General features: G+C 42.0%; 1 protein-coding gene across 1 annotated transcript in view; it reads left to right on the top strand.

Annotated features, from left to right (window-relative positions):
* Nucleotides 1-13729, top strand: part of LOC146172497 (uncharacterized) — a 43370-nt gene extending 29641 nt beyond the window's left edge. Inside the window, exons 13-17 of the mRNA XM_084585838.1 lie at nt 118-574; nt 1989-2144; nt 8249-8445; nt 11498-11553; nt 13606-13729. Coding sequence (XP_084441964.1) covers nt 118-574; nt 1989-2144; nt 8249-8445; nt 11498-11542 — 855 coding nt within the window. The 3' untranslated portion in view covers nt 11543-11553; nt 13606-13729. The remainder of the gene's footprint in view (nt 1-117; nt 575-1988; nt 2145-8248; nt 8446-11497; nt 11554-13605) is intronic.
* The last annotated feature ends 1622 nt before the right edge of the window (nt 13730-15351 follow it).

Here is a 15351-nt window from a genome sequence, read left to right as displayed (position 1 = left end):
ACTCCATCAAAAATTACCATGTTTGAAATATGCTCTCATTTAAACCTCTGTAGGCAATCTCTTGTTGCATTCTTCATGCAATGGAAAATTCTAAAACAGTATTTTTTGTGATTACAGAAGCGCACTGCCCAAAGAGTTCAGGAGCCCACAGAGCAATCCCCACCACCGGAAAAGAGAGGCATTCCGAAAGCCCACTCCATCTGGGTAGGAAAAGACAGTGCTCAAAAGGCCCAGCCGGCCACAGAGCGACGCAGTCCAACTACCTACGCCAGACAGCCAAAGAAGGCTGTCTATATGGTCACACTGCGTAGAGAGCAAGGCATTCCAGCAGCCTACTCTCGCCGGGCAGAGGAGGACCCTTGTGGTCACCCGGCTGAAGGAACCACATTGGCATCGTCCAGCAGAATGCAAGGATCAGTGCATCAAACTGCGGCATCTTCCGGTACGTCTCTTGCTGCCACTTTTGGTGGCCGCCGGGGAGAGGAGGAGCCTCGTGGTCACTCGGCCGAAGCAACCACGTTGGCATTGGCCAGCAGCACGCAAGGATTGGTGAATCAAGCTCCTTCAAGTTCTGGTACGTCTCGCTGCTACTTTTGGTTGTTTTTCTGCACTCCTTTGCACAGGAAGACCAGGAGCAATATGACAAGTGGAAGGAAATGAATGCTGGCAGCACTCATAGCCTGAAGTATTTCTAGTTCACGGAGATGCAGTAAACTTGCATTTGGTTGGTTCTGGGTTTAATTCCCAGGGATGCTAGATTCCCAATTGGTTTCCAACTGGGTGAAAGATTTCTTCTGACCCTGTGCTTGTATCATGTGGGACAAAAAGCTTGTAAAAAGGCTTTTGGACAACCTCATCTTTGCCTCAACAGAAATTATCTCAGGAGACCAAAATCCATTTGTTGCAGTAGAGACACTCAGCATGGCACCTTTTCAGTGGATTTGAAGCTTTAGTGATTCAGCCCAGCAGGAGCCATGGAGAATGATGAACGACCACCTCAAAACTCAGCCTCCAGTATACAGAGCTTTGGCTATATATCTTTTTGTGTCTTGAACTCCAATGGCCCTTTTCTGGCACTGTATACTTAGCCAGTTTTGCCACAAATGCACTCAGCATTGTTGCAGTGCTTAAATAGGATTCTATCGGATTCTTATATAGGATTCTTTCACACTGGTAGAGTACATCATTGGAATGAAAGGGTTTTGTGCAGCAATATAAAAGTGCAAATAATGTAGCCAACAACCACCCATTGTTTGACAGACATTCTCTCCCCCTTTCTCGTCTTCGTGGAAAGCACTGGACCTGTAGCTTATCTCCTCTAGGTTTGTCCATCCAGCTTCAAGGTGGGCCCATTTGCCAATCAGATAATTGCCTGAAAAGCTGACCAGTACAATGCAGTACTGCAATGCATTCCTGCAGCTGCAAAGAAATATTTATTGTACAAAGTTTCATGGTTTACAAAAAGTTTGGAATCCTCTGTGGGTCTGTAGTGATGAATTGGATAAGACATATCGTCCACACTGAGTATAGTAGATTTGTATGAAGCAGCAGGGATTGTCATGTTGAGCATTTTTGCTTTTTATTTCATGAAGTGACCTGTGGGACATGAGAATCACTGGCTGATAGTTTGTGAGTATCCACAACCTAGCTTTCGAGATAGTGGAATTCCATCATGAGGTTAGTCTACACAGTGAGCAGTCACCAGCATAGAACACATTTTCTTCATACATCAGTGGTTCATACATCATTGTGTTGCATACATCAGAGGCCAAGATCTTAGGCAGCTCACCCCAGAATGAGGATTACATTTGTCAGGTGACCCCTGTGCATTGCTGCCCTAAATTTTCACTCATGACTGAAGGTGATAGGTTACAGTTAAAATGTATGCTTGCAGTTGTGCTTGTGGGGGGAGGGTAGCACCTTATGCATGGCAACCTCGCTTGTGCACTGTGAAAATCAGTAAATTGCAGCGCGCATCCATTATGCAGGCAGTTTCACAAGTACCAAACGGCAATCATTCGATCCCAGCACTTATCTCCCCCCTGGCACCCTTGACGCATGGGTCGCATCCTTATCCCACCCACGACCTGAGTACGGTGAGACTTTGGAGGAATGTGCTGAATACCTCAAGGCAACGAAGAATGGTAAGAAAACACTAAGTGCAGTTACGTCTCATTTTTGAAAAGCTGCTGAGCAGAGGTAGAGACACGAAAAATTGAACATTATAAGAGTGCATACTGGGCTCATACCAAATAGACATTGCCAAAATTTTGCTGTACCCGACTTTGAATGTGGGCTTTAAAGGAGACACTCACAGTTGAGCATTATTATGAGAGAGCGTACTGGGCTCCTGCCGAAAAGTCATCACTGAAAAGTTGCTGTTCTCTACTTTTAATGTGTGCTTTGATGGATGAGGAAAATGCACTGGTAAAAAAAAATGTGGCACCCTTGTGCACTGGCTACCAGAACTTAGACCTGATACGTTGTTGCCAAAGGAAAAGGTGCCTCTACATTTAGTTTCAAACTGCATGTCTACATGAATTTCAATTTCAGCAGCCGGGAGATGGCATGACATCACAATCAAGTCTTGATATGCGGCATGACAAAAACCACCATATAGTCGCCGAATCTTCAATTACAGTGGTTGCTATTAAGGCTGGCAGGCTTTATCATTGCAGTGAGTTCAAACCACACAGGAATGATATCGGTATTTCTTTTATCCCTCACCTGACATGCACTTGACTTTAGCGTCACAGCCATCACTCAGCTATTGAAACTGAAACAGGCGAAAAAAATTCGATTATAATTTATTGAGTAAGTATAGATCAATAGATCAATAGATCAAATTTCGATTTTAAATTATTAAGTGTAGGTTAATATTACATGGTAATCCGTGCACAATAATGTAATAGGCATTATTACAAAGGATAAGACAAAAAACCCAAAAATTGGGTGTCTATACTTCTTTAACATAAAGCTGACCTGTCTGTTAAATTTGTTTAGTGTGAGAACATGGGCTATGCTTTGCATTGTTTTTTCCCAGTTTAGGGAAAGCCGCTGAGCACTAACATATCCGTTCTTCACACGCAGCAGAAATACTCCCATGTTGCAGTTGACGCTTTGTTATCGGGACACAATATACAGTGTAGTCCACTTACAATGATTACAGCTATGACGATATACAGTAAAAGCTCGTTATTTTGGACTTCTAGGGACCTTAAGATATGTCCGAATTAACCAAATGTCATAAATTTCGAGAGAACAGAAAAAAAAAACATGCACGATTTTATCTCAACATACCTTTATTACTTAAAGTAATCACGGATGCTTGTCTGCTTTCCCGCAGAAACCTGCGCGGATACTATTTTCCTCAGTCTTTCCAGGTGCTCAGCAGCATCATGCCATCTGCAGTGCCCCAACAAAATTTTTCTAACACAACGAGGGCCTCTGCTGCTTCCTTCACAGTGCGGGGGCCGAGGCTGCTCCTCTCATAGCCCCTCTTCCTCCTCCGAATCTTCGCCGTGCAGTACGTCCCGGACAATTTCTTCCTCAGTTAGAGAGCCGGCTGTAGCAATGCCGTCATCAATGCTGATGTAATCGGCGAGTGTCACCGCATCCGGCAGCACACCTCCGAAATCCAGGCAGTCATCTGCATTGTTGTCTGGCGACACTTCTGCCACTGTGTCATTGCAGGGCTCGGGCAAAACGAAGCCACTGTGTCGAAAACAGTTAGCGATGACGTGCGTGTTCTTCCAAACGTAGGCAAGAATGTGACCACGCTCAAAAGATCCACGTCGTACTGCTTACCGACTTCATTGCACAGTAGCATGCGTTCCAGCACGCGCATGCGGTATTTAGTCTTCACATACTGAATTATACCTTGGTCCATCGGTTGGGGGGCCGATGTAGTGTTGGGTGGCATAAAAACAACTTCAATGTTGTTCAGTCCGGTGGCACTGTTATGTGCACTATAGTTGTCAAGGACAATTAACACCTTGCGGTTCTTTGCGAAAAACTGTCGGTTTAACTTTTGTATCCAGCCGCGAAAAATTTCCGATGTCATCCAGGCCTTTTTATTAGCCAGGTACTCCACCGGAAGAGCAGGCACGTTCTTAAAGCACCGTGGCTTTTGTGCCTTTCCAATGACGACAAGCGGCAAGCGCTCTGTCCCTGTCATGTTTGCGGCTAAAAGAACGGTGACTCGTTCTTTACTTCTTTTTCCTCCGATGCAGGGATCTCCTTTCATTGTCACAGTCTTGTCAGGCAATGCCTTAAAGAAAAGTGCTGTTTCATCAGCATTAAAAATGTCATTTGGATCATATGCTGCGATATGTTCCAGCAGCTGAGTGTTCTTCCAGCTGTTGGCAACATCTTCGTTGACGGCACCTTTTTCGCCGCACACAGCCTTGGAAAACGAGACCATGTCTGTCTCTAAAGCACGCATACCACCCTTCTGACACTTTGAATCCATCGATATGCATCATCAGTGCAAACTTCTCGGCCTGCGCCATGATGAGGGGTCCACTCAATGGGAGGTTTGCATCACGCGAGTTGACCACCCACCGAAATAAGGCTTCTTCCAACTCCGGATGAGCTGCTGTTCGCAGACGCTTTCTTGACGCTTGGAACTTCTTGCTTTCAACGCCTGAAGAATCTGTTCTTCATTTTTTTACATATGTGCTTAAAGTACTCCTTTTAACGTCATATTTTTTTATTGCTTCTTGTCGGGAGAGCCCGTTCTTAAGGGCCCGCAAAATTTCCACTTTGGTAGCCAAGTCCTTGGCCTCGTAGCTCTTTGGCCGTTTCGCCGGTGTTGCCATCGGGGGCGAGTACAGTGATACCAGCGCACAACAGAGAAGCAATGAGCCGCACTAAAGCAATTAGTCTTCAATACAACAGCATAGCACACTGACAGCAGCAAAACGACAAAATGGCACCGCCAGTAACGTCGACTCGTGAAAAAACAAGAAAAAGCGCCCATCCAGCAACAAGTCGAGCCAAGTTGATTAATTGATGTCCATGGTGATGCTGCTTTTGGGTATCGCTATTGCGCCGCGTTCGTCTTATTTTCGTTTTTGAGCCTCGGTAGCTGCCCGAAGTTGACCGAATTATCCGTTGTACAGTCAAATCCGTCCGAATTAACGAGTTTTGTCCCATAGACTTCTATACATAATTCTGGGGACCAGGCGCGAAGGTCGAATTATTTGATTTTTCAAATTAACCAGAGTCGAATTAACGAGCTTTTACTCTATTGCTTATAACGATCAGATTATTGGCGGTATATCAGATGCAACAATAGTTTTATTGCCACTAGGTAGATGTTTAGCTGGAAAATTGCCTGAATGTGTAAAAATGAAACACTAAGAAGAAAATGATGTGACAACGTTATATATTGATGAAAAGAAATTACTGTTATAATCACCGTAATCACTGCCTGTGGCCGCACAAAGGATGTGGCTGTATTGCCATTGCCCATTGTACGTCTGTGAAAGATGGCGCCGACCATAATAATGTATGATTGCTCTGAGATTAAATGGCAGATTCATCAGGATTTCAGTTAGGGTTTTGAGGTTGGAAGCCTCGGGAAAAAAATAGACATTCACACTCTAAAATCTTAGCAAGCTTTGTGCAAACCAAAGGACTACTGCTAGTGCACGTGCTACTGAAAGCGATGCTCACAGTGATTGTCAGGCTTCAGCTGTTCTTGAAATGAGTGCCAATTTCCAAATTTTTATAATATGCTAGAGGTATTTTATGACTATTGATATATCTTGTAATAAACTAATTAGCACTCTATATGATGAATAGCATTGTTAAAATTGATTTACTCATTGCTGGTAAGGAGCCAAGTCTACATGCATTAGAAAATATGTGGCTGTGTGTTTTTGTTTTTCCTTCTCTTTTCACCACCACAGATTCAATAATATTTGGTTATAATGACAAAATTTTCTGGCTTTCTCAGTATTGTTATAAATGGACTACACTGTACATGAGTAACTTGCAATTTGGGACAAATTACTGACATGACTGTCAACTTCCGGCAGAAATACTCCTTTGTTGCAGTTGACACCTTGTTCTCGAAACACTATAGTTTGTTAATTCTTAATTTGGGACACATTTCTGACATGACTCAACTTTCAGAGTCGAAGATTGAAGGTAGAAACAGTTTCCTTAATTACCACAAATATTTTATTTGCTTGCTGTCTTGTTTATGAGGTGTAATGCCTCAAAGCGACTGAGGCTATGAGATGGAATAGTTTAAGGCTCCAGAAATTCAAGCCACCTGGAATATTTTCATGTGCACTGATGTCACACAGCACACAGGCACCTTGCTTTTTGCCCTGATCGAAAAGCAATTGCTGCAGCTGGAGTACAACAAAGACTAAGTCATTCACATGTTTTTAGTATAGGCTTCCATCGATTGGGGCATTTGTACAAGGGATGAGGTAAAAGACTGCACAGACTGCAGTGCAGTAGACTGTCAAGCTAAACTATCTGGTGGAGTGAGAGTTATGGATGCTTGGTCCAGATAGCCAAGAAAAGCTGTCGCCAAGTTTCATAACATTTCACAGACCATTAACAAGAAAAACCTATGATGGAAATGGAAATTGAGTGATTTTGACGACAAAACTCGTACAGCTTTCATTTCACTATCATCGTTGCCCTTCTCAACTTCGAGTCCCCAATCAGATCACCAATTGGATAGCACATTCGGCTGCCATTGCCACTGCAGCCACCAGGGACAAAGGCCGGCGGCAGGCCAAGCCTACTTTCCTCACTTTCTTGCCCTTCAATGCACCAGCTAAAATGAAGTGCGGCTCCCGCTGCACATCGTCACTTTGCATTGCAAATGTAAGCATGCTTGCCTTGGTTAGCATGTGCTTGGTGTGTCTGCTCTTTGTTTCGTACCAAACTTTAAGGGAAGAAATAAATGCGATGATTGTACAGCAGTTTTTATTTGGAACAGGTAGTGCACAACATTCGGGGCATATTTTGGGGCATGGTTACAACTGCATCTGGTATTTGCTGACTGCATCCTGTGCAGATGCTTCTGCTGCCTAGTGGCAGTTTCCCTCAGCACTACATTTGAAAACTTCTTTCCAGCAGGTGGTGCACTCTGACTCCACCTGCACTCACGGCAGGTGAAGTCCGTTTATCTACTTTCTAGGTAGTGCTCACCTTCACAAATATGCTCTGTTGCACCTTTGAGAATGTGCTTCACTTGACCATTTGAGCTCATAGAGCTTTTTTTCTGTAGGTTAATTTGGTGCCATCAACAGTATTTTGCTTTGTTGCAAGTGCAGTATAATGCACTTTGGTGCACTGGAGCTAAACATATGTGTTCTATGGACACAAAGTTGTGAAGGCCAAAATACTTTCTTCAGGGATTTGATTACATTGCAGTTCATTACATTGAGGCTTAATTGTATGCCAACTGAGTGTTGTGAGACTCATACGTAGCATTAGATGTGATCCTCTTCCTGTAGCATTATTGAGGGCATTTTTTCTGACCAACAAAACCCTTTTTTTTTTGTTGCTACTATGCGTGCACTCACCCATTTTTGAAAGGGTGACAATCAGACGTAGTATTTCGGATGATTGGGATATCAAAGCTTTTATTCTTAACTTGATGCATTGTACATGATCACTGTAGCGATGACACCGAGCACATTGGTTCTTTTGTTGTCAAAGTGTACTTTTTCTCATACAAGAACAACCAGCAATACAGTCGACCTTGCCTCTAAGTAATGGGTAGGATAATCTCAAAATTTTCTTCATCCCATTGCAGTAGCCGGTAAACATAATCACTAAATCCTCCTCAAGTTGCTCTCTGTGGAGTGGAAGCTGCAGGTTCTAGACCAGCGCTGTCGTGGCTGGTGTCATGTGCCTGTGCTTTCTGCTTAGCTTTGAACTTAGAAGGAGCATACAGGTGGCACCACAGTGTCTGTGTCTACATAAGAATGCTTCTGGTGTTGTGTCATGCATGTACCGTCTGCTCTACAGTGAGCTCGTGGGATGGGTCATAGATGGCTCTGCAATGTATGTATCTTTGTCAGGATGCTGTGTTCACTTGAGACCAAAACCTTGTGGCTGCACTGTTGGCAGCATGCACAGTATAGTTCTGCTTGGCAAATGATCAGTGCTTGTGATGTGACGTGGGAGCTTGTGGTAGGCAATTTCCTCTTAGCAGTGCGCAGTTGCACTGATGCTGAGAACTGAGCTCTAATGTTGATGTGTGTTGTGACAGCACCTGATGTGGAGGATCTGGCTGAGGAATTGGCCTTCACGTCATTGTCAGATACTTCTGGAGAGTTGACAGATGAAGAGTCTGGACACTTGGTTGACAATGGCTACACAATCACTAAGCCGTCAGTGAGCAGCGGAATGTCTGCTGACCTTGTCAACAGTTGTGTTGGTGCTGAGGAAAAGCAGGGGCTGACCCAGGTGAGTGCAGTGCATGTAAAATGTGCGGTGCCTTCATTACTTATTTTAATTCGTTGAATGTCCAGTGTTATGATGTCATGTAGTGGTAGGCAAAAAACAAAGTTGAAAACTGACCAACATACAAAGACCACAGTATGGGTACCATGAAACCATATTAAATACTGATTTCACATGGTGAACAATGATGAGACATTGAAAGTAAATAAAATAATGATAATATATCTAGGATTGAATGGCCTGTATTCTGCTGAGGATGTCCAGAACTTTCTAGAAAAAATATTTTGGCTGTTTAGCTAGATTACAAAACTTGGTAGCTAGCCTAATTTATTGCATATCTAGACTTCAAAAAAAGAAACACCCATTCACAGACAGTAATGCAACACAAGTGCTTTGTTGTGTGCTTGTGCTATGTGGCAGTACTTTGTCTTTGCGTGGTTCTTTGTGCTCTAACTGCAACAACTTGCACAGAAAGGAGTTTTAATGTAGCTTAATTCAGATGTGAACAAGTGCTTGCTGCAAGTTCTACATCCTGTGCATGCTCTGTATTGCAGGTGACATACCTCTTTTGAGATAAATACCGTATTTATATACTTAATAAAAGGACTGAAGGCATCACTCAAAAAAAAACATATTCAGGTTATTAGGCAACCTTTTCATGCCAGCTGCTGCAGAGGACTGAGAAAGTAAAAAAAATGAAAATGGCAAGAAAAACTACTGAAGCAACAGATACACAGATATTGTTTGAAGCGAACGCTTCCTAAATGCGCGCAGCTTCTGGCAGTTGAGGCTCAAGTCTTGAAATGGCGTTAGCTATGCTGTAACTTGAATAAGTCTTTATTCTTTGCAGTATAATATGGCATTGCAAATTTTGGAATGGCCTCGTACCAGACTGAATTGACCTTTCTTGAAATATATAGTATAAAGCCAGTGAAGCACGTGCAGTACATTTCACATGCAGTAAACTATCAGCAAGGAAATTTTGTGACATTTTACATCTATAGCAGTGCTGTTCAATGAAGCCTCTTCAAAGCTCAGGAAACCTCCCACGCAAAAAATTGGTTGGAGCAGATTTCAACCTAGGCATTTTTTGCGGGAAGTGAGCATACATCCTTATAGCTGTTGCCAGAGCTGAACACCATGCAATGTTTAACTGCCATTTGCTCACACTGAGCATTGCATGTCATCTTCATTAACTTCCATCCATGCATAATAGCTCCAAGCACTGCTACCACATTGATCTCCTAATGTGTGTAAAGTTATCCCTAATAAGTCACCAATTGCAGTCGAGCCTCTATATAATGAACCTGAGTGTAACAAAGTTCCCAATGCAGCATATTTTTATTTCCCAATATCTGCCCTATCGAAAACCATATGTTTTTTTCACGATTTAACGAAGTAACTTTATATCATACTATCGATTTTACAGAGGCCTCGCGTATCACATGCTTGTATCAGCAGCCACCTTGACAGTGGGGTGAGAACAATATATTTAGCCATTACACACTGCATTTTGCATTTCCCAGCCATCAACGTAAGTTTTAGGAGAGTATTGAGTGGGCAAGGAAAAGTAGACTTTTTTTACAACAGTTTTACAACAGTTTACAACCCCTTCAGTCATCAAACAAAGCGTATGGTCACGACGCAGGCTTTTACCATCATTCACTTCAAAAGGAGTTTGCTGTGCACACGTTCCTCTGATTGTGCGGAAGTGACAAATGTGCTCATCCCAAATGCTATGTGATAAAGGGAAGGCACTGAGCAACCAGACCAGCTAAGCTTCACCCCACCACTGGAGCTAATGCACACCATGAAGTGCTTACTGCACAGTCTTGGTGCCCTGCCAATAAATATGCTGGTCTGTGACAACACTTAACAGAAGGGAGCGGTAACATATAGCAATTCATTTTATTTTGTCTGCAGCAAAGAGGGAGGCAAGTTCATTATAAGTAAATTTGGTACACATATGTGAGGCCTGACCAAGATTGCTGCACAAAGGTAGCCGTGCTGGCGTGGGTGATGTGCTCGCTCTTTGCTCACATGAAAAAAAATTGTACCTTCGTGTCCATTTGCCGTTGTCCTCCATTATTACCCATTATCCTCCTGATGTACTGAAGAACTTCTGGTACCTTTGTTAGTGCTATTACTGCAAGAGTTTCTTGCCTAATTCCTGAATTTGCAATTTACAAGTTTCCATCAACTATCAGTGTTCGACTAACATGTTGCTGTATTTGGGCAGCTAAAACATGTGAACTTCAGCATAACGAAACTCGCAATTTGACAAATTTTCACCTGCAAGTAGGGCTTGTTATATTGTGGTTTGACTGTACACCAATCTTCACCTCAGGCCTTACCTTAGCACCCTAGCTTCAAACTGAGAGAAAAATTAAGCTCAACATGCTTCTGCACTACTTTGCATTTGGTCAAGTTAGCATTTGTCATCTTGCTTTAGCACTTTGGCATGGCAACGTAGGCTTCTATTTTGTTCACCAAGTATGTGAGATATTCTCAATTTGAAGCAATAGTGCAAAAAGACAAGGGACTAAGAATGAGTAGACAGACACAGCACAAAATTCCAACAACTTTATTAGAAACAAATGCATGATGTTTTATACATGCATCATTGCCATGTCATCCTAAAGAATGTGATAATCAACAGCAATTTAAGTAGCCAATCTTTTTTAAGAGACTGGTGGAAGGAGTGCTTACACAACCATTTCCTAATTTTACTGTTTTCCGCTTCAAAATTTCACGGGTATGCTGGTCCCTATGTTTGCCAGCTAAAAAACACTTGCCAAGTAATGGCCTGCAGTTTGTACATGTATTGCAGTGTTTGTTAAGTTCACTGTCTTGTTTGTTTTTATTAATGACAATGTGATTATGCTCACGGAGGCATTCATTAGAGCAGCTACTTGTTTGTCCCACATCTGGGACAAATATGGTACATCACATCTACCTTGCAGTCAACAAATGGAGTTGATGTTTTTTAGTACATTGATTGGAGACAGGATAAACACCTTTATTCATCTTGTGTATTCTTCTTTAAACTTTTCAGGAGAAGAAAAAGCCACCGACACATCGGTTTTGCACTGTGCTTTAGACTGAGAAATGGTATGCACATGGAATTACTGAAATGATTTTCTTTTGTTTAAAGGGCACCCGCACGCAGTAATAGTCAGTATTCAGCTTTTTGAGCAAACTTTCCAATCCAGAAATCAGAAGGTGACCAGGATAGCCAGACTTTGATACATCAAGGTGGACAGGATTTTCGAAGGAAATTTTGAAGGCAAAGGCTCGCTACCGCTCTTTTGACCACTTTAGAGGGGGCAGAATTGAAGGGCAGGAGAGGCTTGTTATGACTTTCGTATGTTCAGCAGGTATGACCTGGGTTAAAGGTGATGCCAATGTCAAGAAATCTCAGCTTATCATACAAATGCAGTTCAGAAGGAAGAACAAGCCGTTTAAAACTGTCTGAGCATAATTAGTGTGGTAAATGCCTGGGATTCAAATGAATCGTGCTCACTGTCAATAACAATCAAGAACTCGTCAACATATCTAAAAACTGACAACCTGCTGTTAATCTGTCCATAACGAACTTGCCAGGTTTGGCTAGAGAGGGGTCACTTAAGATGGGGGCACTGCAGGAACTGATACAAATTCCTTTTATTTAAAGATGAGGCTTACCATTCCACAAGATAAAGGTAGAGCTCAGATAAAAGGATAAATGTTCTAAAAAATTACTAGCATTATTACCTGCTCAGTTTTGAAAATCCACGTTTTCAAACTAGTCAATACAATCTTCAGCACATAGCTGATCATTAGACAGTGAAAAGTATTGCTCTTCTGATGTCGACTAATCAAGTGCAAAGGCTATCACTTTTTCTGAACTGCATAAAATCAATGACTTCAAGAATTTTTTACTAAAACAGGTCTATCTTAAGCAGGCTGAGCTTACATTGCAAGAGCTGTGACAGCTGTGTTTGCCATGAACCTTGTTCAGACACTATAGGTTTGAGAGGCCTCTTTTAGTCTTATTAATGAGTGGTTTGGCTCCATTTCTAGTGCTGGTGTATGCCTACAATGGGCCTACAATGCCTAAGGGGCAATCTCTGAAAAGGTGCTTCTGATGTGTGTTGTGTGGTCTGAATCATTAGACCTGTACTCTAAGAGACCTGTAGACACCTAATTATAGCTGTATTTTTAAAGTGTGAACCCTAATAGCCCCATTATGCCGAAACCTGTCTGGTGTAGTAATCAGATATCAAGAAATGGTAATAGAACCCATAAAGATGGAGTCACTCTACAGTGTCGATAAGCATGTTACTCAAGATTTCCCCTTTCATGCAACAAGAGTACAACCGTTCATGCCACATATCGGGTGCTGTGATACCACTTTGCCTTTCATTTAGCATGCATCTACTAATCAAGGTTAATGCTAGTTTGTGGTAGGGAATTGAAGTTATGACATATACACCTGTATTTGGGCACCTTAATCCCCTTGTCATTCCATGCCGTGTGATCATGCACAGCAGGCACCATCAAATGAGGAGTGAAAAGGGCAGAGAAACAAAGAATATAGGGTGTGTTGTGCTCCTGCAGTGTGGTGGCGTGTGCCAAAGGAGGAAAAATTGAAGTCCTTTATGGAAGCACATTATGTGAGCCAGCTTTTACATTTGTACATGTAGCTATTCGCAGGTGTCTACAGAATTTTTCTTTGTCAAATGCTACCTACAACCATAAATAATTGATAAATTGAATTCACTATTGATGCTTTTTGTTTTCAGTTTCATTAATTCAATGATGGATGTGATATGCAGCAAGGTAGAAAAAAACTAGTAGTGGTAATATGCAGGTTTTTATTCATTAAGCCTGCTTTGAGAGCTGCAGTGGCAACAGACTGATTACTAACAGTTTTAATGCTGTTTCTTTCCCTGCTTAATGTGGCCTAAACACCAATTACAAGTTGCCATCATCATTTAAATAAAAGACAACCAAAAATGGCACCAAGAATTTCAATCATGATTTATTTTGTTGCAGAAGGCAGCCAACATGAGAAAATATCTAATGCATTATTTTGAAGAAAACATACAAGCAAAACTTTGATGTCTATATTAAGATATTGTATTGCATGATAATGAGATTTTTTCCCTCATTTCTTCATAGAAATGGAGGCACATCTCAAGACCTGCCTACAGCTTGTGGCCAATCAAGTTGTAGCAAGGCCTAAATTCACTGGCAGTACAAAAACCAGCCTGCTATGTTATTAATAAAGGCAACATGAGCAGTGTTCCAGATTTGTTTCCTTGAAAAAGCACTGTTTTCACTAAATGACATCATGCGATATTAGTAGGAGATGCACAGTTCAGTTGCCACAGCGCAAGTAAAGCTGGACATGTAGCAATACTCCATTCCAGTAGTTCCCTTCAGCCCTACCAAAGCTGTGGTGAGTTGCAGAGGCAGCATTCTGATGCAGAAGAAAATATTACCAGTACAAAATTTAATTAATCCCATGTACTTTATATGGGATAACGTTTAAAGTGCACATTCAAAAAATTATACTTCAAATCTAGGTAACTTAGGAGTAACATTCTGGACCAATGAAAACAGGAACACAAGGAAATGGGACCAGCACTGTCCCGTGTAGTTCTTTTTGTGTTCCATGTTGAAATGCCACAGTGGAGGACAGCAAAAACTTCTCACCATCTGAGATTATTTAATGTGCACTGATATCAGATGATACATGAATGCCTTGCTATTCACCTGTACTCTTGCACTCGAACAAGTGGGTCACATTTTGTTTGCAATGTGTCGCATTTGGATTGACAGAATAATGCTACAATTTCAGAAGACTGCGTGCATATTTCGCCAATCTCGTTTAGGAGGCTATCGCTAGTACGACCTTGCACGGATGGCAGAATTGGGTCTCACTCGAAAGTAATGAAACCCCCAATAAAAAATAAGAATAAGAGGCTTATCTTGCAATGATCTAGAACGACCATGGCAGTCAAAAGAATGAACTGTCGGAAGGGAGCGCATTAATCCCATGTCTTGTAGGAAGGTGCTACGGAATCTTAGTCTTCGCTGTAACCCCGTGTGTTTTGCTACCACTTTCTCGAGCTGTCTTTCACATCTCTTCTACACTAACTTCGAAGCTGAAAGCAAAATTATCAGCTGAGAAGGCTCAATGCAACATTTCGCTGTAGCAAGGCCTACATTCACTGGCAGTGAAAAAACCAGCCTGCTATATTATTAATAAAGGCAACATGAGCAGTGTTCCAGATTTGTTGCCTTGAAAAAGCACTGTTGTCACTCAATGACATCATGTGATATTAGTAGGAGAAGCACAGATCAGTAGCCACAGCGCAAGTAAAGCTGGACATTTAGCAATACTCCATTCCAGTACCCTTCAGCCCTACCAAAGCTGTGGTGAGTTGCAGAGGCAGCATTCTGATGCAGAAGAAAATATTACCAGTACAACATTTAATGAATCCCATATACTTTATATGAGATAACATTTAAAGTGCACATTAAAAAAATTATACTTTAAATCTAGGTGACATAGGAGTAACGTTCTGGACCAATGAAAACACAGGAACACAAGGAAAAGAAGTGTTTGGGACCAGCACTGTCCTGTGTAGTTCTTTTTCTTGTGTTCCATGTTGAAATGCCACAGTGGAGGACAGCAAAAACTTCTGACCATTTGAGATTATTTAATGTGCACTGATATCAGATGATACATGAATGCCTTGCTATTCACCTGTACTAAATAATGGCCACTGTGGCCCGGGTTCAAGCCATGCTCTTGGATTTAGCAGCTGTGAGTCAATCCATTGTCACAGCTTGTCCTCGATATATTGCAGATGCTTATGAGCCAAAGCTCCATTATTTTGTGTAGGAAGTGGCATAACT

This window comes from Amblyomma maculatum, unplaced genomic scaffold (assembly GCF_055883805.1).
Source record: "Amblyomma maculatum isolate TAMU_Amacu unplaced genomic scaffold, ASM5588380v1 scaffold_13, whole genome shotgun sequence".
In the NCBI taxonomy this organism is placed as follows: domain Eukaryota; kingdom Metazoa; phylum Arthropoda; class Arachnida; order Ixodida; family Ixodidae; genus Amblyomma; species Amblyomma maculatum.
This window is presented reverse-complemented; position numbering and strand designations above follow the sequence as displayed.